The sequence below is a fragment of the Babylonia areolata genome, chromosome 25 (genome assembly GCF_041734735.1).
Source record: "Babylonia areolata isolate BAREFJ2019XMU chromosome 25, ASM4173473v1, whole genome shotgun sequence".
NCBI lineage: Eukaryota > Metazoa > Mollusca > Gastropoda > Neogastropoda > Buccinidae > Babylonia > Babylonia areolata.
The window spans coordinates 11,127,858-11,155,461 of NC_134900.1; the positions used below are offsets into that span (position 1 = coordinate 11,127,858).

General features: G+C 37.5%; 2 protein-coding genes across 3 annotated transcripts in view; one reads left to right on the top strand and one right to left on the bottom strand.

Moving 5' to 3' along the window:
• Positions 1–1,233: 1,233 nt before the first annotated feature.
• LOC143300066 (mitogen-activated protein kinase 14-like) lies at positions 1,234–19,475 on the bottom strand. The gene is made up of 12 exons (XM_076613625.1): positions 19,214–19,475; positions 17,749–17,878; positions 16,636–16,694; positions 15,878–15,989; positions 15,398–15,427; positions 13,833–13,880; positions 12,909–13,023; positions 12,179–12,250; positions 11,613–11,692; positions 10,813–10,891; positions 9,993–10,166; positions 1,234–8,974 (listed from the first exon to the last, which is right to left on the bottom strand). The coding sequence occupies exons 1-12, from the start codon at positions 19,333–19,335 to the stop codon at positions 8,895–8,897; spliced, it is 1,101 nt and encodes a 366-aa protein (XP_076469740.1). The 5' UTR covers positions 19,336–19,475; the 3' UTR covers positions 1,234–8,894.
• Positions 19,476–21,717: 2,242 nt separating this feature from the next.
• LOC143299438 (DNA repair protein complementing XP-C cells homolog) overlaps positions 21,718–27,604 on the top strand; it is a 39,311-nt gene continuing 33,424 nt past the window's right edge. The window contains exons 1-4 of one of the 2 annotated variants that reach the window (XM_076612633.1): positions 21,718–21,791; positions 23,105–24,434; positions 25,746–25,833; positions 26,310–26,394. In XM_076612633.1, coding sequence (XP_076468748.1) covers positions 23,108–24,434; positions 25,746–25,833; positions 26,310–26,394 — 1,500 coding nt within the window. In that variant the 5' untranslated portion in view covers positions 21,718–21,791; positions 23,105–23,107. Of the gene's footprint in view, positions 21,830–23,104; positions 24,435–25,745; positions 25,834–26,309; positions 26,395–27,604 lie in introns of both variants that reach the window. The other variant, XM_076612634.1, reaches the window with a different exon arrangement.

The window sequence follows — 27,604 nt, forward strand, 5'->3', positions numbered from 1 at the left end:
TATTATTCAGGTGAAAACATATGTAAGGAAGGAATGTGCAACATGTTGTGCAATGTCAAACATTTGTCTTTCAAAAAGATTTATTGCATTAATAACAATGTTTAAAGTAAATTATGTGCCATGCTTTCACATGTGTGTCTTGCATGCTTATTTCATGCTTAACATTTTAGTATTGAGTAACTGTCTACATTTGTTTGGTGAACCTGGTGTAATTTCTCTTCAAGAGATGTTAAAGTTATTCTTGCCTTATGGAGCCTTTCAACACATTCCTTCTTCTTCTTCTTTTTGTTGTTCCCATGAACAAAATTATTTCCATGAAACAAACTACCAAAGGCTGTATTTTTATTTTATAAAAGCAAATGATGCATAAAATCACATAGATTTGGGAGTCTTTACCTCCATCTAAACCACCTGCCAACAATTCCTGCCCGTCTGAAACACAGACCACCACTGCATCCTGAAAGACGGATTCCAGTGGGTATGAGAAAAAACTACGCCCATGTCCGGAATCAGTGCATCATATGATGCTGCAAGTTCCACAAAAATACAACTGGTACCTGAGACAGGACACCATTTATCATACAAAAGTCTTTTATCAACAATGATTAAATCTGGAGTTGTGGAAAGACTATGAGCTTTATTGTTTTTAAGTATGCATGATTGAATGTGAGGTTACGTCAACCTTGCACTGAAGTATTATATGTGTTCATATTGAATTATGGTGATTCTTGTATTGACTTTCATAACAAATGAATTTCTCTTTTTTGGAGATAGTAAAGGTATTCTGTACTCTTCTCAAGGCCTGACTAAGCGCATTGGGTTACGCTGCTGGTCAGGCATCGGCTTGGCAGATGTGGTGTAGATTATATGGATTTGACCAAATGCAGTGACGCCTCCTTGAGCTACTGATACTGTACTCTCCCCTCAAAAGCAGAGACAGTCTCTACTTTTTTTCAATGGACACTTGTTTTAACTGGCATAAGACAATGTCATGCTCATACCAAATTTCCAGTCACAGTAGGACTGAAATGACAAACTCATTAAAAGTATAGATTTTCTAGGTAATACATTTATCTTTTCTTTAAAACTTCTCTCGTGGGTTCTCTCACATGTCATGAAAAATAATTTACAAAATTTGAAAATCCAAATGAGTGTTGTTATAATATTTTCGACCCTCTCTGTACACACACACACACACACACACACACACACACACACAAAGAGCATAAGCACTTTGATTTGAAACTATGTTTAATGGAGTAAAAATATGTACCACAAACTGTTTCAGTACAATATGTACACAAATCTAACATAATCATGATTTCAACTATCACTTCAAATATCAATCAGTATTAGTAGATACAATCAAACAGACCTATGTCAAACAGACCTATTTCAAACAGACCTACTATTTATCCACATCATGTAAAAGCGGTCATTAAACATACACATGATCTATTTTTCTTTTAATTAAGCAAGAACAATCATGTCCAAATACCATCCGAGCTTTGTTTTTAAATACACTGGCGAACAAACATCAGGGGGTAAAATGAAAATATACAAGAAAACAATGAAAATGATACATATACATATATTTTTTTTCTGTCAATCATAATGTGGCTCATTTTAAAACACAGATTTATTCACACTTTTTCTAAAACAGCTATTTACATTTGCATGCTGCTGATAGTGTTTCTTTTAATCATGATTACATGTTTACAGTTCAGGAAAAAAAAAGGCAGTTTTCCTTCATACCCTCCCCCGAACTTGGAGAGAAAAAAAAGTAGAAAAAAATCTCTTTGATCTCTTTACTTCAATATAAAGGTAAAATAGATCACAATTAATTTATCAACACGTTCTGGATTTAAATAAAAAATTAAAAAAACCTTTAAATCTTTTAAAAGGGAATCAACTAATCTTCAACAGAATATGTGCAGCGAGGGCTCCCTCACTCCCCCCACACTCCCTCCCTTGTATTTTGCATTCAGAAAAACACAACTGGTAAGTGAAAACTGTCTTGCTCTGTGTAAGACCCAGATATCAAGTTATCTGACAGTTTTGTTTGTTTTTCTTTTCTTTTTAGGTTTAAGAGCAAAGAATTGGAATATGGTTTAAAAAAATTATTAAAAAAAAGTGTTGAGTGAAACATTACCATATTTTACTGGTTTTCAAATTATCCAAAGACCCTATGCTGACAGTCATATGCATGTTGAGGTTTGTAGTTCTGCTTCAATGTCACATGATTTATTGCTCCAATACGTGCAGCATTCAATTTTTTCTCAATTGGTCCATGTTTCGAAATGAACACCGCAGTAACTTTCGTGTACACTGTTTTTAGGGTATAATCAGCATTTTTTTTTTTTTTTTTAATACAAAAAAAGAATAGATTCCTTGCAGAATCTGCCCAGGCAGGAAGCAAATGTTTTCTACATAAATGCCTAATCTTTTCTTGTAAAAAAAACAACAACAACAAAAAAAAACCGGTTTCTGTACTTGCATTTGATTCTATTTTTGTTTATTACATATATATATATATATATATATATATATATATATATATATATATATATATATATATATTTGTTATCTCTGAACCATCACTTATCATTCAAATTCTTTTTTTTTTTTTTTTACCTCAATCAAAATAAGAAATTATGCTCCAGCAATTTATTGTGCCTTGGGTTTCATGCATCCAGTGTTTCACTTTAATTCCACCTCAAGAGCGATCAATCCTTCGGGGGTTCCAATTACAGTGGAAAGAAACTGTGCTTGGGATTCCAAAAGGGAGAGTGACTTAAGCAGTGCACCTTCAAACCACCAACACGTGTCACCTACAATCACTCTCTGTCTGAGCTACACTAACAACGTATAACAACAACACAATCACACAGCTTACTTTTTTTACAGCCCATCAAAACCAAGGCCACATCATGGCTTAGGAAAAGAAGAAGAAGAAGAAAAAATGTACACCACCTCAAACTTTGACATTCGTAACAACATATCAACAAACGTTAACCAAAACAGCAATCCCTGCAACAGGAAAGTCAGCACAAACAACAACATGCCCTAAATACACACGGTGATTATCAAAACAAGTCAGCACTGCATTACTGTGCACCCCTACAAGTAACACAGTGACTGCTCAATGACCAATGCTCATGCCTCGCAGAATCATCCAGATTCTGAGTTATCCTCTCCACGTCATAAGTGATGACTCATCAACTTTTACCATCAAATCATAGAGGAAAACATAGTAGTATTAACATCCCAGGTCAACTTCAAATTCACAGTAATTTCCGGCTGTGCAATGTGACTGTAAACTTACAAGTCATGCACAGATAATGTAAAATTCTGGTAATGGGCAGGTACTGATAACTGCAAAATTCTGATAATGGGCAGGTGTTAATGACCGTAAAATTCTGGCAATGGGCAAATATTAATAAATGTTTCGAATGATCAGCACACACACACAAAAAAAGTTACTGTGGTATCTGTCTTGAATGAGATAAGTTATAGGCCAGAGAGCCCTTTTGACTAAATTCACAATTTCCTTCACATACAGATTTGGATGGGGGAAAAAAATCACCATTAAAAAAAAAAAAAAAAATTAATAACACGTAAAACTTCCAAACAAAAAAAATTGTGCAAAGCAGTTGACAAGAAAACTATCACAGCCATAACTTGCTAACAAGCCTGGCAGTTGTCTCACAAGTCATGTGTTTAACCCAATCTCAGAAAGAAAAAAAAAAAGAACTTGTGCATACGTGAGTACTTTCCAAACTGATAATTTACTTTGATTACATACTGCCAAACACATAAGCGATACAGCTTCGAAAAGGGAAAACAGACTCAGACATCTTTCCCACATAAACATAAAAAGAAAACCCTGTGAACAATGTTTTCAGCATGAACAGAGTGTAAGCAATATGAACAATTATTCAAATAACATAATCTTCAAAGACAAATAACATTTCATTTTCTCTAGAGGTGTGTGTGTGTGTGTGTGTGTGTGTGTGTGTGTGTGTGTGTGTGTGTGTGTGTGTGTGTCAAGTCTGACAAAAAGTCTGATAAAAAGATGACAGTAGTCACAGAAATGACAATACTGAAAACGAAACTTCCAAGTCCACTGATATGACTACCTCATTCATCATACAATTTATACATCTTTTTCTTTTGTTTTTTGTTGTTGTTGTTTTTATAGTAGTAATGAATAATACCAAATACAAGCAAATATTCTTCCACCAGCCACCAAATATAGTATTGTTGGTTAAGTACAAACAAGAAACACAAGCAAAGTTCAGAATATAATAAACAGAGTTAACAAATATATCAGATGGAAAGCATACAGAGCATATTGCAAGAATAGAACTCTAATCTGGTATGGGTGCTCAACAGAAAAGAGTGAGGGGTAATGGGGGGTTGGGGGGGGGTGGAGGAAACAGCAGCAGAATTAGACGACCACAACTTGTCTATCAATGTAGTTCAGTTTGTGGACACCTGTGAAATGATCCATGGCAGTAACGCTCAACAATCTAATACTGGCTAGCTATGCAATTATGTCCATGCACGAGGGATAGTAAAATCAGTAAAGGCATGTTGTAAAAGCATGTGCATATAAACTCTTATCTACTGGCCTCATTTTATTTGAATGAAGGTTTGTTGGTGGTGGTGGTGTTGTTTTTTTGTTTTTTGCGAATGACTGCGTGTGAAAGAGCGAGAATGAAACCTGTCCATTTTTTATTTCTTCAATTCAATTCTACTTAGTAACATTACAACAGTCCAGAAAATCTGCATACTTATATTAGTGCTAAATGGAATCCCTTCTCTTTTTTTTTTTCAATATACTACCACAGACATTTCTCCACCCACCACCCTCCCCTCCCACCAACAAAATCACTGTGCTAGTTTTGCAAGGTGAATACCTTCTACAACTTCTTAGGTACTAGTACTACACACAGCAAGACAGGATTACTTCTCTGTAAACATCCTCACAGCCTTACATCACATCACAGTGTTTATTTAGTCAATATCACAACAAACAGCGCAAGCAACAATGGCATTTTCCTCTGTGGCTGCTGAATGTAGAAACTTAAAAGAGAGTTGGTGGTTGATGATGTGTGTGCTAACATGAGTTTCTTGTGTGTGTGTGTGTGTGTGTGTGTGTGTGTGCAGTATTTTCTTGCCCTAGCCGTTTTGGAAAACGTAGACTTCAGTAACAAAAGCGGCCTCTTGATCATTTCCTTTCCATCACTCAAAAAAAGAGACACAGACACGTCCTGAGAGAAAAACATAATAGTGGCATGATTTTCCTTCTCACACCTCCCCCCTCTCTTTTTTTTCACACCACATAATCCAACATTTCAACTGTCAAACACACTTAGTTGCCCCTTTCTCATGAAAGTTTCTGATTTTCTCTCCCATCCTGTTTCCAGCCCTCTTTGCTAAAAGAACAAAAACAAAAAAAAAAAAAAAAAAAAAACCCAGAAAACCAACAACCAAAAACTGATAATTGAAAAAAAAAAAAAAAAAAATCTGATTTTACATCGCATGTAATATGGTGATAAAACTCGGATTAAAAATATTAATAAAACACTTATTCGTGCAAAACACACCAAATCAATTTTTAAGACATCATCATGGTTCAAGATGTAACTAAACTGTTGAAAAACAGCTTTGTTGTCGAATCACCGAGATAAAGCAAGAAATGAAGCATCAATCTTTACAGGAAAGCATTCACATCATTTTAATCTCCAAGAGGTGGGAGTGGTGAAGGGAAGTGGGGGTTGGGGGGGAGAGAAAACCCTAACTATGACAGTAACTAACAGCACAGATGAAACATAGCAGGGATATGATGGGGGGTGGATAAGTTACTTCTGAGTGTGTGACGTTAACAGTAGGTGTTTGAGGCTGGTGACATTCAAAAATCAAGTTTCATACCCAAAACGTTTGAGGAGAAAGAAAAGAGGACAAAACAGTATATCTGAATATTGCAGTGGATGCAGCAGGTTTCTCATCATCAACGAAAATATAACGGGGGAAATAAATCACGCGTGTATGTTGAAATTCACCAATCCCACTTTCCACCTACATTTTGGGAGGTGGGGTTGGGGGTTGTTTTTGCTTTACCATTCTAAATGTGTATGTGGTGTGTGTGCGTGTTTGTGCACTTCATGTTTTTTTACTTGTTGATCATGCGTAACATCAAAGCTATCTGCTAGGCATTCGTATCCCCATGCACCCAAGTATACATTATAGAAAAAGCACTGAAACCTGTCCAGTAAAATGAGACTTCTATTTGCCAACATAATTTGAGCAAGATGATATCAGACATGCAAAAAAGTACAGCCCAGGCATAATGTACATTAAGTGCCATGCAACATTTTTCACTTTTATGGACCTAATAAAAAAAATGTTTTTTTAAATGGTAAAGAATTACACAATCATGCCATCGTACACACATATTTCCTGTTTCCTTTTTTTCTATTATTATTACTGTTATTTTGGGATTTTTTTTCTTTTTTCTTTGTTCTTTTGAAGTTTATTGGCCTTTGTATTTACATTTTGGAGACAACCATACAAGTATAGTATCGAGAGTTTATGTACAATGAATCAAATCAGCATAATTTATACAAATAATCAGAAAACCCCAACATCAAAGCTGAAAAGTAACCATGACAGTTGCCCTGAAGTCAGTAGCTACCATTAGCATTCCACTTCTGAAAGAAGGTAGCAGACAAGGTTGAAGTGAAATGTGTCCAATTCGTTTCTCAGGTCTCCCAACCGACTGCCAGCCCATCGAGCCATTATGCCAATGGGATAATTCATTGCATGTCCATGGTCTTCCAAAAGACCTTGATTCCCTTATTAAAAAAAAAGAAAAAAAAAAAAAAAGAATGGCACAAATCCAAGAATGTCCAGTTAAAAGCTCAATTCTGTGGCATAGGGTATTAATTCTTTATCTTAAAAAAAAAAAGTGGGGGGGGGGGGGGGATGAATGGTCAAGAATACATTACTTTTGAATTGTCATGAAAAAATGGGGGTAAAAAATCATGGCAGAGGAGAGAAAAGAATCCTTGTGCTCAGTCATATCATTTCTGTTTGCCACAATAAAACTCACTCTTCACCAGTTTCACAAGACTATTTTCAACAACACAATCTACATTTTGCAAGATTTAGTCAGCCTTACCTGATTCTAGAATTCACTTTTCATAATGATTTATTATTCTAGAATTCACTTTTCATAATGATTTATTCTTTTGCAATATATGCATCTTCACTATGGGTCTTGGCCAAAGATGCTGGCAACAATTGCATTTGCTTATCTATTTTGGTGTGCATATATCTAAGACTTGATTTCCACAAATTTATCACAACATTTTTCCTTTCTTTTTTTTTTTTTTAATACCTCTTACAACAGCTTCATGCTTATTTTCACAGTAAAACTTGGAGTGAATTTTCCGTTTGACATCCACACCATGGCACTCTAAAAATGGTTGGAGCGAAGGAATGCGGACAATCCGTTTTTGTGCTGGAGACTGTAACAGGTTTTTGCTTAAAAAAGATGGGACGGCTTAGTGCTTATTACATGATTCAGATCCTGACAGCATCTAGTGGAGTTAAGGGTAGAGATTTTATTTCATAATCTCTCCCACACCAAGATCCACAACTGCCCTATGATGTGCATGCTTACGCAGAAGTTAACATTAAAACACACACTTAAAAAGGTGTCATAAATCTTGTTCATGTTCATCATATCTGTTCATTGCAAAACAAACATTACCAGCAGGCACCTCCCCTGGAGACAGGAGTACTTAAATATAAAAGCCCGTTCCCAGAGATAAGCACACATGAATGGGAGTTGCAGCCCATCCACAAACCCAGATATTCAAAGTTCAGAACTGTGAACATAGGACTGTGTGGCGTCCCTGACTTTCACCATGACTGCTGTGCTAAGGTCACCGACTACCTGCACCCTCACTGACTGTTTCATGGTTCAGGGTTTGAACCAGACATACCTGTATGCAAAGGATCACCTGAGCTTGAAAAAAGACTTCAATATCTTAAAATGTGACTGCTATCACGAACAGTAAGTAACCAATTCAACAGCGGAACAAGCATAAATAATCAATAAACATGTGCATGATTTCTACTTTCCACCCATCTTATACTTAACAGGCCAACTGGTTTAAAAAATACTGCATGTCATAACAATAAATTTACTCGGCTGAACTGAAAATAAAAATCACTCATAGATATGCAAACAGTCACATCGCAGAAGCTCTTGTCTTTGGAAAGAATTTCACCCTAAAAAATTCTGTAAATGGAAGAAATGGTTAAAATAACTGTTTAAAAAAAAAAAAACAGTAAGAGACAACAAAAGAAAAGACTATCGGATTCCGTAAACCTACCTTGCTCAAACTCATCACACCTGTGGTTGACAGCTAAATCACAAAACATGCATTTTTTGCATCTCAGATACACCACACAGACTGTCAACAGACTTATGGCCTTGCCACACATTTCCAGGAGCATGCTGGTGATCCCGTGTTTATGTGTGTGTGTGTGTGTGTGTGTGTGTGTGGAAACTGCAGCTTCAGAGGTCAGCATCTTCTGAACAACACACAGCCAGTCTCTCCCCCCCTGCCCCCCTTCCCCACCCCCAATCAGCTGACCAATTTGAAGAAACCCGGACAGACCAGCGGATGGCCATGAGGGATCAGGGACAACAAGCAGACAGAGTAGAGTTTCTCTGACAGCTCAGGATGATGATGCTGATGTCAACGTCTTTCACTGGGGAGGACACAGGAAGAAGGAAAAAAAAAAAAAAGAAAAAAAAAGAGAAAAAGACAGGGACTAGGCTGGAAGAGCTGAGTCAGAAACTGTACCGAAGGCCCTCAGTTCACCATTTGCTGCATTTGCTGCATGGTGGGATCAGGCTGCGGAACGAAGTTGACCACTTCCTCGTACACCAGTCCTGCGTAAAAAAAAAAAAAGAGATTACAAGATCACAAGATAATGAATTATTCTCAAAACACAACAAGCATACAACCAAAAACAAAACCTTGCTCTCAAAGACCCTTGGCTTCAAACTGAAGTGTCATAACCTTCTCATATCAAAACCGTCCCACCTCTTCATTCGAACACTTCACCCCAACCTGTCCTCATCACCCACACCTTTGTACACACACACACACACACACACACATGCAAACTGCTCCTGTAAAAGCCAGGAATGAATGTGTACACATTGTGGATAACAACATAAAACCCTTCACACTCACAACTTTTTTTCTTTCTTTTTTTTAATTTTTTAATTTTTTTACATGGAGCAAGAGCATGTAAACATCAATACCTGCACCTTACTGTAACACTGACTTTGTGACTCAGTTTCCCGTTTTAACAAAATAAAGCATTGACAACTTTAGTGAAGTTATAATCTAAACGCCTTAACCCATACTGCACTTTTTACCAAAACAAACAGAAAGATACCCTTCCCCCCAAAAGACAGACAACTACGACAACACAATGAGCGTACTTTTCCACTCTGGAACAGACCCCCCCCCCACCCCCCCAAAAAAAGACAGACAATGACAATGACAACACAATGGGCGTACTTTTCCACTCTGGAACAGACACCCTTTCCCCTTCCCCACCCCAAAAGGGCAGACAATGACAATGACAACACAATGTGCGTATTTTTCCACTCTGGTACAGACACCCTTTTCCCAAAAGGACAGACAATGACGACAACAACACAATGAGCATACTTTTCCACTCTGGTATAGACCCCCCCCCCCCCCCCCCACCTCAAAGGACAGACAAAGACAACAACAACACAATGAGTGTACTTTTCCACTCGGCGTAGACACCCTTTTTTTTCCAAAAAGACAGACAATGACGACGGCAACACAATGATCGTACTTTTCCACTCTGGTACAGACACCCTTTTACCAAAAGGACAGACAATGACAACAACAACACAATGAGTGTACCTTTCCACTTTGGTATAGTCAGCTCGTAGTTCTCAAAGGACTGGTCGTAGGGCTCAGCAGTGGGCTCGTCCAGGGGGTCAGCGTACTGCCGCAGGTAGGGGTGGGCCAGGGCCTCCGTGGCCGAGATGCGACGCTCCGTGTCCAGGTCCAACATCCGCTCCAGTAAATCCACAGCTAAAAAGTATTTGATAAGACACTTTGTAGTTAGTAAAGATTCAGCCGCAACATGCTCTGCTCCATTACACAAAAATTGATATATAAATGTATATATATAGTTTATTAAATCTGATTCAATAAGGATACACGTTTCAGTAAATAAGTTGCAAACTGAAAACACAAGCCGCATGCAACAAAATAAGGCCAAAAGGATACGCTGAACAGCCGAAAAAAGCGTAAGACGAGACAGAGCGTAAACCTGACAAGATGGCGTGGAGAGCCTTGGCCAAAGGAATGATTAAGCGCTTATAGTTTTTAGAGGCGTTTGATTGGCTGAGAGCGGTGGGCCCATCTTTTCACTGTTAGCCGCGCGAAATTTGGCCAAGCAGAGCAAACCAATAGGCCTAGTTTGCATCAGTTTGACATGGTACAGTATATGACACCAAACTGAAGGTTTGGGAAAAAGAAAGAAGCTGATTTTTAATAAACTGACAAACTATGTTACCATTTCATTTTCAATAAACTGATGATCTTTTTTCTTCTTCTTTTTTTATATACATTTAATAATCTACCTTCTTTATTCTTTTTTGTTGTTGTTGTTCTTGTTTTGTTTTTTTATAAGCAGTCTGGCATTTTGTGAACCTTCTTCGCCTGGGACATTTACCTTCTGGTGTAGCAGTGACAAAGAGTTCCTTGAAATCTCTTTTCCTCATGATTGGCATGGACCGAATGAACTTCTTGGCCTGTGAACAAACAAAGAAAATTTTTTTTTTTTTTAATTCTCACAGCTGTAATGGAAGCACTTGCACTCACAGTGAATGTTCACAACATGGAAAAATATTCTGTTTACTAACTAAAAGAAAGGCAAAATGTCTCATTCTCTTTATCCCAGGAAGCAAAAACCACTTGCTTTTCTTTACTGATGTACCAAAATAAGCACCTTATGATTCTCCTCTTCTTCCACCACTTTTATTAAAATGCCATGGTTCTAACCAGTTTTGTGTAACTTTATGAGCCCTGAATTATCTAGTTTTTTGTGGTCCAAGAGAATGTCACTTATCAGTCTGATGATGGACCACAGCTGATCTTGAGTCAGTTTTTCATTATCCATTTGTTGTACCTCAACTAGCTCTGGTGTGATAAAACTACTGAAAACTGCATTTTCCTGGAAAATGTGTATCACTGAATGTGTAGTCAAACTTAACTGGATAAACATCCTTTTTTTAAGGTCTGACAGAATATACGAGCAGCAAAATTCAATATGTGTTTATTTCTATTTCTTTTGCTTTTTTTTTTTTTTTACAATCACATACATGGCATGTTGGTACTAGTTTGCCAGAAATGGTTTATGCTGAAGTACATGATACATTTACACAGGCACACGAGTACACATAAGCACACGCACACACACACACACACACACTCAGTAATAAAACCTTCTTTTTTTTAAAAACATCAACTTACATCTTCACTCGAAATCTTGTCGAAAAGATGATCATCTGGTGAACCAACAAGCTGCAATATCCTTGTCAGCTGATCAATATCTTCAGAGGGTCAAGGCATGACAACTTAATAATGATGATGAGACACTAATTTTAAGCTGATAAAGCACTAGTAGTTGAACCTAGCTTTGCCGTGAAGCATGTATAGAACAGACATTAGGAAGCGTGGGGAATGTGGAAGTTGGTTGACTCAAAGCAACCGAAGCCAAGGTGCATGTGAAAACTGGCCAATGAAAGTGTTCAGCTCAATGTCTGACTGACCTCTGATTTTTTAAGTATTTCATGACTGGTCAGTTACACAAGTCTTCACACTACCAAACTTAGCTTGAGCGCTGAAGAGCATGTAAATTTCACACGCCAATCCATGTGGCGCTGACGATGTAGTTAGCAGACAAATCTGTGAACCAAGTTTTGTCTTTGACAGTCCAATAATGTGGAAAGACACAAACCCGATGCACGCATGCATGCATACACATACAAACACGCCCACACACACACACACACACACCACGATTTGGAAAAGGATACGATCTGTTCCTGGGAAGAGAGGTTTTCCGCTGATCATCTCAGCCATGATGCATCCCACAGACCAAATGTCCACTGAAACAGGCACTCTTTTACATGTCACATCACTCACTGTTCTCCAGAGATCCACAAACAGTTTCAAAGGAAAAAAAAAAACACAACAAAAACAACATTTTTAAAATGTCTCCAAAGGAACACGTAACATTACAATAATTAACAATGACATTACAGATACAGCATTTTACAACAGTTAACTTTTTTCCCCCTTTTTTGTAAAGTAATGGATTTAAACCAATAAAACAGGTTTCTGGGGATCAATGGAGGGAAGAGGGATACAGGAGTTTGAGGGGTGGGGGGGCGTATTATAAACACATCTTCCTCTCTCAGCACCATTTAAATCTGAATTCTCAAATTCGAAGTAGATACCTGCCATACAGACAAAAGCATTTTTCATCCAGTTATTTTGTAAATATGCAGTGTTTGTTTCTACAAAAGTGATTCACAGACTGTTATAATAGAGCCCCTTCCATTTATAACTAAATTTCTGCACTTTGAAAGGCATTGTCTGTCTTTCCTTCCCAGCTGAACGGTAACAAAGAACAGCTTGTCCTAACTTGTACTTGTGAAATTACAGCATGAGAATAATGCCACTCAACTGGTGCAAATGATGCAGCAACGGAGGCAAAAAAAAAAAAAGAAAGAAGAAGCAATTCATGACAGCAATGACGCCTACCTGTGTTGTTGTATTTCATCCAGTTCAGCATGATCTCTGGTGCTCTGTACCACCGTGTTGCCACATAACCTGTCATCTCATCCTCTGCATGCCGGGCAAGACCAAAGTCCAGGATCTGATATACACACACACACACACACACAATCATGATTTTCATTTTATATAAGAACAAAAGGTTGATTTGACACACATGATCTTTGTCGACTGTGTGATTCAATAAAAAGTATGTATCTAATATATGAACTGATAAAAGCCTGAGTTACTTTTGTAAAACAGAAAAATCAATTCTGGACAATAACATACCACTGAATTTTTTTTTTTTTTTTTTTTTGACAGAAAACAGTCTCTATCCATAAATGAAGAAGAAGAAAAAGAAAAGGGGGGGAAAAAAAACCTCATTATAACATGCAGAGCGAGAGTAGTGTACATCTTACATCTAATATTTCAGGGAAAACAGTGTAGTTTTGCTCTTACTTTACAAATTAAACCATAACAAAACAACAACCAATATGCTGTCTGCATTTTAATAAAAAGATAATTTTTGTCTGACTTCCCTGCTACCTCAAAAAAAAAAAAAGTTTTTTTTTTCTGTATAGCAACAAAAAAGCACAGCTTGGATCAGAGAAGTGTCTAACATTACATCCTAATTACGATATATAAGTCTGAACTTTGTCACACCAGGTGCCCACTCCAGTTCACTAATCCATATATAAATCCATACAAATTTTGCCTTCAAACTTTAGCCAGAGCTTGTCAAGTAACTGCCAATCCACTGCCATTCGCCCCAACCCAATAGAAAGATCATTTGCAACAATCTAACACAAGAGCTCCACATCCAGTCAACAATTTTGAGGTCTGTGCACTGAACCATATTTGCAAAAGTTGTGTTCATAGGAATGTATGTAGTGAAGTGTGAGAACTCACCTTCAGCTCACAATCTTCATTGACAGCTATGTTGCTTGGTTTCAGGTCCTGCAAGAATTAACAAACAAAAAAAAAAACAAAAAAACATTCATTAGTTTTAACTTGAGGCAGGTTCTATGGTCAACTGAATTTAAACTCACTTCTGGCCCAGCACTGGGCTGTCTGACTCCATCAGTTTTCAGCACAGGCAGTCGGTTGTTTTTATTAACCCAACAAAAGCAGCAATGTTGAGTAGAAATTAACATAAAAGAGTTCTCAAACACATGAAGGATTTTTAACCTTACTTTCCACGATACGGAAAATCCACTATGAACATGAACATGGTGTATAATTTGTTTTGGATTAGTATGTCTGTCTTTTTCCTTCATTCTGATGTATTCAAAACTCAAGTGCTGTACTGTCAAATCTAGTAATTTCTTAAACATGACTTCATTCAGTATCACTATCCTATTTTTTTGGACAGTGCTCAGGCTTTACTCAAGATATCAATTTGAGAATTCATTATTATTTACCTAATCTCTTCCCCTGGAAGTAGCATTTCAACTACAATAAACATCCTCTTTTTTTTTCTTTCTTTTTTTCTTTTGGCTGCCCCGTCATCTGCATTACTCCCACGCCACTCATTCCGACTCTCCCATACACGGCTACAACCATGTTCGTCCATCACAGTCCCGGCATCGGCAGTCCGCAGGGAACCATTGATATTAGGTCGCCAGGAGGGCACGCACCTGAGGAGACCCTGCACTGCTGTTGAGTCACTTCGGTGGTGTTCAGTGGTGCCTGTTCTAACTTTCTGAGGACACCACCTACTAAGCCCCCTACTGACGACAATAATGGCTTAGTCACAGAGCCAGACTGAGTGAGCGTCCTTCCCAGCATGGGGACCGCCACCACATCCATCCAACGGCAGTCCCCCATGAATCCGCCAACACTGAAGACCTTGACAAGACTCCGCCCAAGCACAGAAGTGGAAGGGTATCGAAACTGAGGTCACCATGACAGCAGGGCATGAAAGGCCACAGACTTTGGGACTTCTTTTTTTGTTGTTTATATTGGTAACGATGAATGAGGAGGAGGATTTTGCTATGGGGATCCATTATGGTTTGGATTTTATGACAAGGCTGTACTCTACGCTTCATTCATATTGATATCCCGGCATCAACCAGGCCCGAGAGATAGACACTTGCGGTGTTGGTCAGGTAATTTGAGCAACACACCCAAAGACGCATCCATGAAGTGGATGACGCTCAACTGTGTGGTCCCAGTCTCCCCATTTAAGCCCATAGCACACTCAATTCTGGGTAGGAGCCGGCCGCGGGCCAAAAAACCCAACTCCACTGGGATTTGAACCCGCGTCCTCCCAACCGTCAGTCCGCGACCTTAACCACTTCGCCACAGCAGCTGGTACAATGAACATCCATATTTATCCTATGCTTCACACTTTTCCCTTTACCTTTTTTTGTCTTTGCTGTTTTCTGCGTGTAACACATTCAAAATTTCTTTTACTTATAAAAATAAAATAATAACTAAATATAATGAAAAAAAAGTAAAAAAAGTATACTTACTCTGTGAATTATTCCAGCTGAATGGATGTACTGGAACACAAAACAAGATGAATTTGTTTCACAAAATTTGAAAGAAAACTTTCACTTTCATTCATGTTTGACAGTAATCATCTTTAGGTACAATGAGAAAAATTAACCATGGTCCAATAGGAAATCTTAAAATATCAAATCAGTATACTTATATAAATCAAAGCAGAGCACGCACACACACACACACACACACGAATATCACACACAAAAAAAATCAACGAAAATGTACGACAAAAAAGTTTACACTGTTTGATGGCTGTTGTGCTTTAAATATAGGGAGTGGTTATGTTGTTGTGCTCTGCGCCATCCCAGACTAACAAACCACAGCAGTTTTTTGCTTTTTACATTGCACTTGATATCAATTAACATGATCCAGAGAGCAAATTATTATGATAATGTGAACAGAATCAACCTGTCTTAAAAGTGTATCTTTTCAAAGTCTCTACTAACCTTGAGCCCACGAAGAATCTGATAGACCAGAAACTGCACATGATCATCACTCAGCCTTTGTGTTTTGAAAATATTGTTCAGATCAGCACCCATCAAGGGAGTCACCATATACCTGTAAAGTAAAGAAAAATGAGAAAAGAATATAAATAGGAACATTTGACAAAAACAAAAAATCTAACCAAATAATGACACCTTATTCAAGTTTTGCAGCATGTATCAAACTAAAGAGATATCGTGCAAAAGCCAAGAGAACCTGCAGCTGATATCATTAAAATCATCTTGTGTCATACATGAAAACACATATATCATAAATGAGGAAAACTAAGGTCTTAATGGGAATTTCAAATGCTGACCCAGTAGACTGAAACAAATGCTGACCCTCTAATGTAATTGGCATTGCCAGGAATTGAACACTGACATACCAAACACACGGTAGAACTAGAAGAACGATGCACTACCTACCTCACTGTCACATCTTTGAACTCCAAATATTCTACAATTTGCAAAATAACTGACAAATCTAATTCTGATGTTCAACAACTACTGACAACTGAATGATTTTCTTCCTCTCCAATAGAAAAATAAACCTTTATTGTGAAGAAGAGCAAACTGATTTATAATGTGATCTTTCTTCTCATGACAACACAGATTCTATTTATATATGATAAACTGACATATATATATATATATATATATACACACACACACACAGAGACAGAAAGACAGACAGAGACAGAGAGAGACAGAAAGATACTTACACATCAGAGAACTCATCAATGCCCTTATTTGGTGTGAAACAATCTAAAAGGTTAATGACCTGTAAAAGAAAAAATAATTTTATGATTCACATTTTTATTCAAAAGCATCAACTTGATCAAGGCCATTCTTTAAATGTGCACATTTTGTCAATCTACTTTTCTAAATAAATGTAGGGGGAAACACATGTATGCATTCTCCTGGTTTTATCTTTAGAACTGGATCTAACCAAACTAGTTAGCTTATAAAAATAGAAGAGTTTCAGCTTTACAATTTGTCGCCCAAGCATCTGCATGGATTATCTTATAAATAAGGATTTCACTTTAAAAAAAACCCAACAAAGTGAAAGAGACTGAAAATATAACAAAATAAATAACACTAATTACATATTAACTAAGAAAAAAAGCAGATCATTCATTGACCAACAGTTTTCTTTTGATTTTACCTAAATAGTGCACCTCCACCTCAATCATTTGACTATGAATTTGTATGATTTATATTAATGGATGAGTTCATGTACCATACATCATTACATGTCACACTGCACATACTGACAGAGACAGAAAGTTGTAGACTAGAGATCTAATTCTTTTGACAATAACTCTCACACCCATCGACCTCCATCCAATCCAAATAAAAGAGGCCATTAAACATCTTGTTATTTGCATTTCTTATGTCAATCGCTTTGCCACACATTTTCTGATGCAATACCTGCAACATCATACATTAATCACTTGGTTGGTAGCAAAATGCATGCTAATTAGTCTTCCAGAATCTTATTTTTCAATGACTAAAAACTGATTCTCAAGCTAACAGTAAGGAATTAGCACAGAATAATAACTGAAGCAGTATTAAGAACATAATGGGCAGATTGTCTGGATCTGTCTGTCTGTGTGTATGTTTGTGATATTTCATAATGAATGCATGAACTTGATTAAGGCATGTGTATATTGCATACACAAGTATGTTTCACAGATTTGTGAAAGCCATTATATATCTATGTATCATGTACAATATTACATGTGTGTTCCTTTGTGTGTGACAATAGAATGTCATGGATTGCATCAGTGCATATTGGTTCTATTTAATAAAATATCACACATCTAAATACTTACGTTTTCATGGTTCATATGTTTGAGCATACGCAGCTCTCTGTAAGTCCTCTTGGCATGGATTGCTGTCTGGAAAGGGCGAGCAAGTTTCTTGATTGCCACCTTAGTGTCAGTGTGCTTATCATAAGCTGACCTGTAAAACAAAGATTTTCTACTCTTAAGACACATCTGGCTAGCAATACCTGGCTGCCAGCATAAAAGTCTTTTATTGAGTGCAAGACATGTAATGTGACATTCAATAAATACTTTCAGGCACTATCCACAATTTTCCCTTCAACGAGGAATGAGTAGTTTTCACAAGGCATGGACGTTCACTTCACCAGTCAAACAGAGGAATGGAAAGGAGCAAATGGGGATATAGCCTACTTTCATGATTCTCTTTTGTACAATAGAAGTCTGCGAATATATTTCCACATGACTGATATCTTGCCTTAAAAAAAAATAATTTCAAGCTCCCTGTCCATGTGCACTTCACATCAATGGTACAAAGTAAATGCATATTCTATAGATAGTATAACTCATCTATCTCATATCTGGTGATTCAGTGAGTCTAACACTTTCAGAGTTTTCACTTATTGCGTTTTATATAAAATCACAAACATGGGCAGGAATGTTTAATTAAAAAGTAATGATTAATTTTGTTTCAAAACAATTTCAGTCTGCAAAAGGGTCCACTAATCATCACTAATGTGGTATAAATATGTATACCACATGACTGATCTCCTTAAAAACAATAATAATACAACCAAAATATAAGTGTAATACTATTATTAGAATGATGCCTGATCTATGTACACCAAAACCAGAGTTTTATGCAACCAATACAAAATACCAAACAGGAACAGGAATGATTAATTAAATTCTTTTAAAATGGAATGACTGGTTAACAATTTCAATTTATGAAACTTGAAAAGGTCCACAAATCACCACTAATGTGCATATGACATATATATCTCCTGTAATAGTGAAAAACAATGATAACAATAAAGGTAAAGAAAAATCTTTAATAATATGAATGATGCCTGATTAGTACAGCAAACCCTACACTCTGGTCTGGCCTTGAAAGGGCTACGACAATGAACGATTTCATGTCATAAAAAAATATTTTATTTAACTCTGCGGTTAATTTGACACAAAATCCACGGCAACAAATTTTTTTACTACAGTTCCATGGTCCCTTTATTCAACCGATAATGACAATAAATACCTAAGTTTGCAAAAGCATTGTTTTTCAAACATTCAATCCTACATTACACGCGTTCTTTTAATCCTAACCTGTTTTGGCTTAGTTACCGTGAAGTTAATTTCTTAACACAAACTGACAAGTTAATTCGTGATACACTGAATACATGTTACTTTTATCATCTCTAACCTCTATGTTAATTTCAGATTGTCTCTTACACTACCTTAACCGCACAAAACATAATATTTATTAAAGTCAACATCAAGGAAGTCAAGTCATGCTTACACGACTTGGCCATAAGCGCCGACACCAATCGGTGACAACATTTGGTATCGAATGGGAACATCCCATACTGTTTTGTTCAGTTCAACTCGATGAAAACCTTCCTTTAAGCCTGAGCCAGACATCTGGATGCCTTGCACACGCGATTCAGATACACCACAAATTCGTGCACAGTGGACGTTTCCAACAGATGCAAACTACTTCCAAAAGTATTGCAACCAGGATTCTGCAGGGAAGGTTCGTTGATTCATGACCTCGATTTCCGGATGTTAAGTGAGCAACAGCAAAAAGTTGGAATGGAACACAAAAGTCGGGCAGTCGGTTTAGCTGTATGAAGTGGAAGACATAAACAAATAAACGATATTATTCAAAAAGAATTATTCATAAACACTAATTTCTTTCATTCTGCAGCCTAGTATGTGCAGAATAATAATAATTTTAAAAAAGAACAAACGTTTATCAAATCAAAACAAAAGATGGTAAAGCTACATTTAAAGAACAAACAAAAAGCTCGGCATGTCACAGATTCTGTGTTAAAACTATGAAAGTGTGATAAAATTGCATTATACAGTGTGAAAGTCACAAGAGGAAAGCCACAATAAGCGATATTTTTAAACTGGTGTGTGTGTGGGTGTGTGTGTGTGTGTAGTTTGAGTGTGCGTCAGCCGTGACAGGGTGGGCACCACTGATATAGATCAGTGGGTGGGTACGCGCTGGCGCGCCGGCGTTCACGAGTCAGTCAGTTCAGTATCGACTGTACGGGCTCAGTATTAGACTGTCGTCGTTTGTTCAGTTCACAACAGTTTTGTTGTTGTTGTCGTCGTCGTCGTTGTACTTCTTACTAATATCAAAGTATAAACAGCTGAAAGCCTAAGTCCCGGCGTTGCCAACAATGCGCCAGATCTTAGATTTCTCTTTGCGGATACTGAGCCGGGTTTAGTCAGTTGCCGGCATACCGTAACATCAGTCCCGCTCATTCCAGTCAGTCTAAATTTAATTGTTGGTTAAATGCTCATCAGTAGCTTCTTGAAATGTTCATCGGTGGATAGGAAGTGTTATAAGTATATTGGCAGTTGGTGCAATATAAATAATCTCGGAGTAAGATTCTGCCAGAAAGCCCAGACCAATCAAAATCATTTTCCCTTATCAGTGTTGGTTCCAAAGAGATATCCTCAACAAATCAAAACGCCTGAGAAACCTTGAGAAACAGTCTTTCCGCAAAATGGTTATTGTGCCAGATTAGACCAAAAAACAAAGAGAAGGTGATAAAAAACGGTACATGGAGATGAACAAACACGGCTGAGAGGACTAACTTGAGAGGAAGGGAGGATTGGATGTCATCATCAGAATTAGTAAAATAATTCCCAGACCCAAATCCAGCCAGATGAAAATAACAGAGCTGGTAATAGAAAAGAAATGCTGTAAATAATGTAAGTAGTGTAAATATATATATTTTTTTTTAAAGACTGATTTGGAGTCAGTCAGAACTTTAAGTTCAGTCCGTCTCCACTCAGTCAGTATTGAATTTCTTGTACGTGATTGTTAGGTCATGTTTTCAGTCGGCCGGTGTTCAGTGTTGTTAACATTTGTGTGTGTTACAAAAATAGTTATCCGGCCATCTGCATGCTCTTCCTCGACCTCGTTATACGTCTTCCTCACACTGCCGAATTACAATTATTTCTTCAGTTGTGACTATAACTGACCTGTTAACGTCGGCCGGTGACTGAATACATTTTTATTTGTCAGTTATTGTCATTGCCAGTAGTTTCGATGAATTTCTCAGTTTTACAGGCACGTACATATGATATCCTCAGTTCGCGAAACCGATACATATCCCGGAACGACAGCACCGGCTGACTGGACTGACGAGTGCTGAAAATTATTTTCATGGCCAACTCATAAACAGGGATGCTGACAAAACATCACTGAAGAACTTCAGCCTGGATTCCAGTGTTTTTATAGAATCATCATCATCATAAAATAAATGATGATGATGATAATTGTACTGATAATGATAACACATTACTAAAAGGCTCAATGGCTGCAGGGTCCACATGGAACCGCCGACAGGGTGAGAAGTTTCCCAGGAAACTAGTTGAAAAGAGAGGGTGGGGGGGAGGTGGGTGGTGGAAGGGATAACACATCACTACAACCACGACCGCTTATGGGTTCTCTTTTTAGATATAATCAGGCTTTCTCATTGTGAATTCGTTGTTTTTCGGGTCTTGTTACAAAGTTTCATGCCTTTTCATGTACTCTTGAATTAAAACGGAACCAACACGTCGCTCCTTTTTTCGTCGTCTGCTTTGTTGTCACGACAACAAAATTTACATTCGATAATATTTTGCACGATCGTCCGAAATTTGTTTGTCTATAACGTCACAAATAATGGATAGAAATATATATTACTTTTTGCACCACACTAGATTGTGGAATTGTAAATCTTTAGGTGACTTTGTTGATATATAGATGATTAGAGACTATGTTTATATAACATCGTAACTTGGCGGGAGCTCACTCTCATGTCGTGAACACGGCATGATGATATTTTTGTGTTGATCAGCACCTCGCAAATGTCAACGTGAGTTGCTCCATGGCACAGTTATCCAACGTAGTTTGGTAATATATTTAGAACTTTCATGTCATGTCTTAAAAAATAGACACTTGTAAGTTGCCTGTCTTTCGTGCAGTAGGCAAAAAAGAGAGATAGAGGTGTGTGTGTGTGTGCGCGCGGTTACCTAACACTGCACGCGTATATTTTCCTAGATCTGCATTCAGATTATATGTAAAAAAAAAATTTAAAAAAATTATAAAAAAAGAATGATAATAATAATAATTTAGTAAAAACGATTTGTAAAAATCAACAGGAGAGGTTGGTTAACAAGCTGATTTCTCAAGTCCCCTGAAACTTAATGTGTCAAGCTCATGCATAACCGTTGTTTTCATTATATAAACACAAACAGTCTTGTTAAAACATGTCTTATACAGCATTTTGTTTCACTAGTGTGTTTATGTGTTTGATCCTTTTACCATCTTTTTTTTTTTTTTTTTTTTTTTTTTTTTTTTTTTTAATGTACAGGTTTCCCGACTTCGCCCATATATAGGCTGCCATTACCAGCATGTAATGTTGACTGTGATGCGAGCATCACATACATTACAGCAATATGAGTCCGTACAAAAACCAGATACATCATCATGGCATTGTGGTTCTTATTCTGTTTGATCACTGAAAAATAAATAATTGTAACTTCATAGTGCTGTTGATGAATGTTTCAGAAGAAAACTGAAACAGCAAACAAATGCAGAAAGTCTGATGTTCAGTCATACATGGACACTTCAGGCAGAGCATCTTAGTGTTTCTAATCTGCTTGTAGTTGCACACAAAAAGAAGTACACCACACACACATACGTTGCACAGGAACAAACACAGGGACTGCACCAGGTGCTGCTTCCATGACATTTAAGTAGGACTTCAAGAGACAGAGATGAGACAGAAGAGAAAGTAGTTTAATTAAAAACCATTTCAGAGCGAAGCCTGTTTTTTTTATTATTATTTTAATTATTTGCCAAGGGATATTTTGTCACGGAGGGCAACAACTTAAAAAAAAAGTGTAGCATGCAAATGACTAAATGATAGTATATATAGCACATACTTATATGACAGGAAGATGAACAGCTTACCCAGTTATGACAGTTACACATGAATTTAATGATTTTGTGACAGGATATTTCCTACAATGATGTGGGCAGAAATTTCTATCCTTGGACACGTTTTTTGTTGTTTGTTTTTTTTCATATCGGAAGGGGTTAGAAACTAATGTCATGGGGCACTGAGGGGGTTAATGTCTTATGTAACTGGCATGACATTTTCTTTCATTGATTTCTGTGACCCAGAAAATGCGACCAAGAAGGAGTACCAGGGGACAGAAGAAACCAGAGGTGGAAGCCCCCTCATGCAAGCCAGATTTCAAGTCAGGCACTCAAGGTTCTTTGTCCACCTCTAAGAAATGTGATGAAGTCGACGGTCTAGCTCCAGCTGAAGCAGAGAAGAAAGCAACTCAGACCACGACTAAAGAATGCCCTGATAAGAAAACATCTTTCAAGAAGCAGCAGAAGGTATTAGGCACCAAGAAACAACGCAGTGAACAGAAAGACAAAAAGCATAGTGATATCAATATAGTGGTGAAGAAGTCAGGAATAGATGCAGTTAAGAAAAGACAGTCAGTTGGGAAGAATGTGCATGTCACAGAGCATAAAAACGCAAAACAGAAACATAGTCACTGTCACTTTTCAGATAGAAATGTGGATGAAATGAAAACATGTAAAGATAATAGTAAGTTAGAATCCTGTCACTCAAAATCTGATCAGAAGGAAAAGGATGAAAAGGGAACAGTTCAACCTACAGATGTAAAGCAAACATACACATCTGCCACAGTGCATGATGATCCAGCCACTTCAAACCCAACAGCATGTAAAAAATCTCTCAAGGATGTATCAGACAGAATGACGAACAGCACGATCTTTGCATCAGAAGATTCTGGCAGCTCTGATTCAGATTTTGAAGAAGTAAGCTCTCAGTATAGAACACCCGAGTCTTCCTTCATGTCTTCCACATACTCTGACTCTGGAATTTGCCGCAGGCTTGAAGACAGCTTTTCAGACTATACAGCTGCTAGTTCTCAGGATATGTCAGTGAGCATGTCAGTCAGTGATCTGACAGATTGTAGCAGTGTGTCAACGAGCGCACATAAAACAGACACGTATACAAAGAAATCGGGAGGAAAGACTGAAGGCAAAGCTGACAGCATACCAGTTAAACGACCTGCAAGTACAGCAAGTACAACCAACAAAACAACATCAAGCAAATCAGCGAAACAATCTTCAAGTACCACAAGTACAGGCAGCAAAACAATCTCAAAGAAAAATGCAGCTAAAAATCAGAGCAGAAAGGCAACACCAGACAACCAGGGAAAGAAACCAAACAAGAAGAACAAGACCGATGGAGCCAGCGCTGGCACAGTTGCTGAAAGTGACGACAACAACATCATGGCAATACTGATGAAGATGGAAGGACAACCACCAAAAAGTGAACCGTCGCTAACAGCTGAAAAGCCTTCCACTTCAGGACAGTCTGCAGGAAGGAAGAGAAAGCCTAAAAAGCCAGTTCCAAAGAACAGAGTCACTGGAGACAGCACTGAGGAGTCTGACTGGGAAGAAGTGGAAGGTAAGGGTTCATTTCTGCTTGAGTTTTAAATGGAGAGTATTTTAGCAAATTAAAAACATTCACCTGTCTTTTTAAGTTTTTAACACAGGTGCTGGAGACTGATTAATTTATTCTTGTTCACAGCTATAATATATAAAGGCTGCATGATTCTGGAACAAATCAGACGTTAGTTTTCAGCAAAAGCAAAACAAAGTACATCAGAAGGCTCAGAAATGCTTGAAATAAATCCAGACTTTGTCAGTAAAATTGTGTAAAGTTCTTCAATGAGTATGCCAGTTTGTTGAAGATTGACATATATCATTTCTGAAATGACTGAAAGGTTGAAAAATAGTTTGATCATTGCCAGTATGATGGTCTTGTAAAACAAGAAAAAAATCCTCTTTCTTTTTACTTTTCCTAAAGAATCAAGGACCTCAGAATGTGAAGGAGAGAGACATGCAAGTAATCGCAATTGGAAAGAAAACTAGGCTGTGCATGTACATAGCAGAGTACATTAAAATGACTTCACGGAATTGAAAAGAAGACCTGAAAAAGTGTTCACGGACAGAATGCAACGACGAGGAGGCAATTAACAAGGTTCGTAGGGTCGTTTCAAGTCCTTTTAAGTCCTTAGGAATTGGATTTTGGTCAAAAGGCCTTTTAAGTGCTTTGATTCAGCAAGTTGGTCCTTTTAACTCATCAGGAGGTCCTTTTAATTTTTGAAAGGTACTGTTAAGTCCTGTTTTATGAAGAGAAAGAGACTTGAGAACGAAACTGAAACACCTTCGACACCAAAACCGCAAGTTGCAAAGCGCGCTGAAAGATGCCGACGCGATCGTCTGAAACTCAGTACTTACTGTAGGAGGATACAGCCTATAGGCCTAGGCCCTAACAGTAGTGCGCTTTCTGCTCGGTGGCAGACGCGAAGCGTGGTACAGTGGCTGTGAGTCACGCCTGCTGCTGCTGCTTTGCTTAGGCCTAGCCTACAGTGACGTGAATTGCAAAGACTAAATACGACAGTCAAATGGGATTAGCTGTTCTTCCGTTTATGAGAGGTAAGTGTCTGCTGTTCTGCATGTCAAATAGATTGGGGTGTACTGTAAAGTCATGTCGGCAAAGGTCTTTTTAAACTGATTTGAGGTCCTTATAAAGTCCTTTAAAGGTCCTTTTTTGGCTTCATGCCCACCACCTGGGAACCCTGATTAAAAAAACAAAGCAAAACAAACGGTTGAAATGCAAATCTGATGATTACAATGCATTCATTGACCAACCACAAAGTATAAAGTGTTTATACACGTATGATTATCTGGCATGGATTTTGATATGTTGCAGATTATAAGCAGAGTCCTGTGAAGTCACAAATACCTGATGCACCTGTGGAAATTACTATTAATGATCCAACCATGATGCGCAAGAAAAGGTGGAAACATTTTTGTAGTGACTATGACTAGTATAAGAGCTTTCTCTTCAGCAGTTCAAGCCTTTTTTTTTTTTTTTTTTTTTTTTTGAGCAAAACCTTCTTACAGTAACCATTTTATTTTTACATTTAATAATTTCAGCAATATTTTGTTTCTGCTTAAAAAGTGATTCATGCGCATGCTGTTTTTGATGATTTTTATGTAATATTGGAATGATGATAATTATTATACATTCAGTTTGGTGTCTTGAATTTTCATTTTTAAGTGTTAATTGTGGTAAATAACGGAATGATATTATATAAATGTCCTAAATGTCAGTTTTTGTAAACTTTAATTGTTGAGAATAATGAAATCATATGATATGTGAGACCATAAGATCTGCATATATGAAATGCCTTCAATAAACAATGATGTAGGTTAAAACTGCAGGTTGTTACGTTTTGGATTTGTTAATCTGCAATGTTACATTGTTTCGCAGAAAGAAAAAAGAATTTGATTGGAGGGCGTACGTCCAGAGAAAGATCAAAAGAATGGCCAGAGAAATTCAGATTGAAATGCACAAGGTATGGTACAAACTGCATGCAGGCTCACTGACGCTTCAGTTTAGGACTAACTCACACATGCACACATACATGCTTGCATGCATGCACGTGCGCTCACACACACACACACACACACTGTCATTTGAAGCACAGTTGATTAGTTGATGGGGAAAAAAGATGAAGGGTTTCCTAACGTGAACTTCTGAAACAAAAAAATTGAAAGCTAGAAGGAGAGGGTTAGTAACTAAGGAGGAGGGTGGGGATGGAAGGAGGTGGATACAAATATCTGTAGTGCATGAAGAGAAAAGAAAAGGAATTCTTTTTTTGCTTTGATGCATGTATTTCCGTTTATCAAGAGTATCTTGTATTTTCAACTTTTTACAATATTGGAGTCAAAGATGAGTTTAATTACACATACTTAACCGTGACCCACTAGCGCAAACTCTGGCAGGGGTCTGACATTCCTGTCCTGTGCAAACTACTATCCGCCAATGCAGAGAAAACGAAAGTAGCTATGGCCGATAACCTCCCGGAAGTAGGTTACCTCCCCTTTGCCCCCCCCCCCCCTGACTAGCGCCCTCATTTTCCGGCATGTATACAAATATCTGCAGTGCATGAAGAGAAAAGAAAAGGAATTCTTTTTTTGCTTTGATGCATATATTTCCGTTTATCAAGGATATCTTGTATTTTCAACTTTTTACAATATTGGAGTCAAAGATGAGTTCTAAACCCTTCATATAAGTTATGTTTTTCGTAGGATTGTTTCCCTTCAATTACTTCATTATCCCACCTCCTTTCCATTCTGTTTACTTTAAGTGAGTTTTAGTATTTCAAATTCATTTTTGATTGACAGTTGTGTTATTTATTGTTTTTATATATAGATGTATAGATAGATAGACTTATGTATTACATAAAATGTAGTTGTTGTTTTTAATGATTAAGCAGTGAGAGGTAATGATTGAAATCATATCCTGCAGATGGGCGCAATAGCTGAGTGGTTAAAGCGTTAGACTTTCAATCTGAGGGTCCCGGGTTCCAATCTCAGTAACAGGGCCTGGTGGGTGAAGGGTGGAGATTTTTCCGATTTCCCAGGTCAACATATGTGCAGACTTGCTTGTGCCTGAATCCCCTTCGTGTGTATATGGCAAGCAGAAGATCAAATACGCACATTAAAGATCCTGTAATACATGTCAGCGTTCAGTGGGTTATGGAAACAGCAACATACCCTGCA

Bases quoted from the DNA above. Each gene is read 5' to 3' on its own strand.
- LOC143300066 (XM_076613625.1), bottom strand. From the start codon at position 19,335: ATGTCTGGCTCAGGCTTAAAGGAAGGTTTTCATCGAGTTGAACTGAAC. The intron at 15,990-16,635 runs GTAAGTATCTTT...TTTACTTTACAG, and splicing joins ATTGATGAGTTCTCTGATGT to GTATATGGTGACTCCCTTGA. The intron at 11,693-12,178 runs GTATCCTTTTCC...GACCCTCTGAAG, and splicing joins TCTCTTCCCAGGAACAGATC to ATATTGATCAGCTGACAAGG.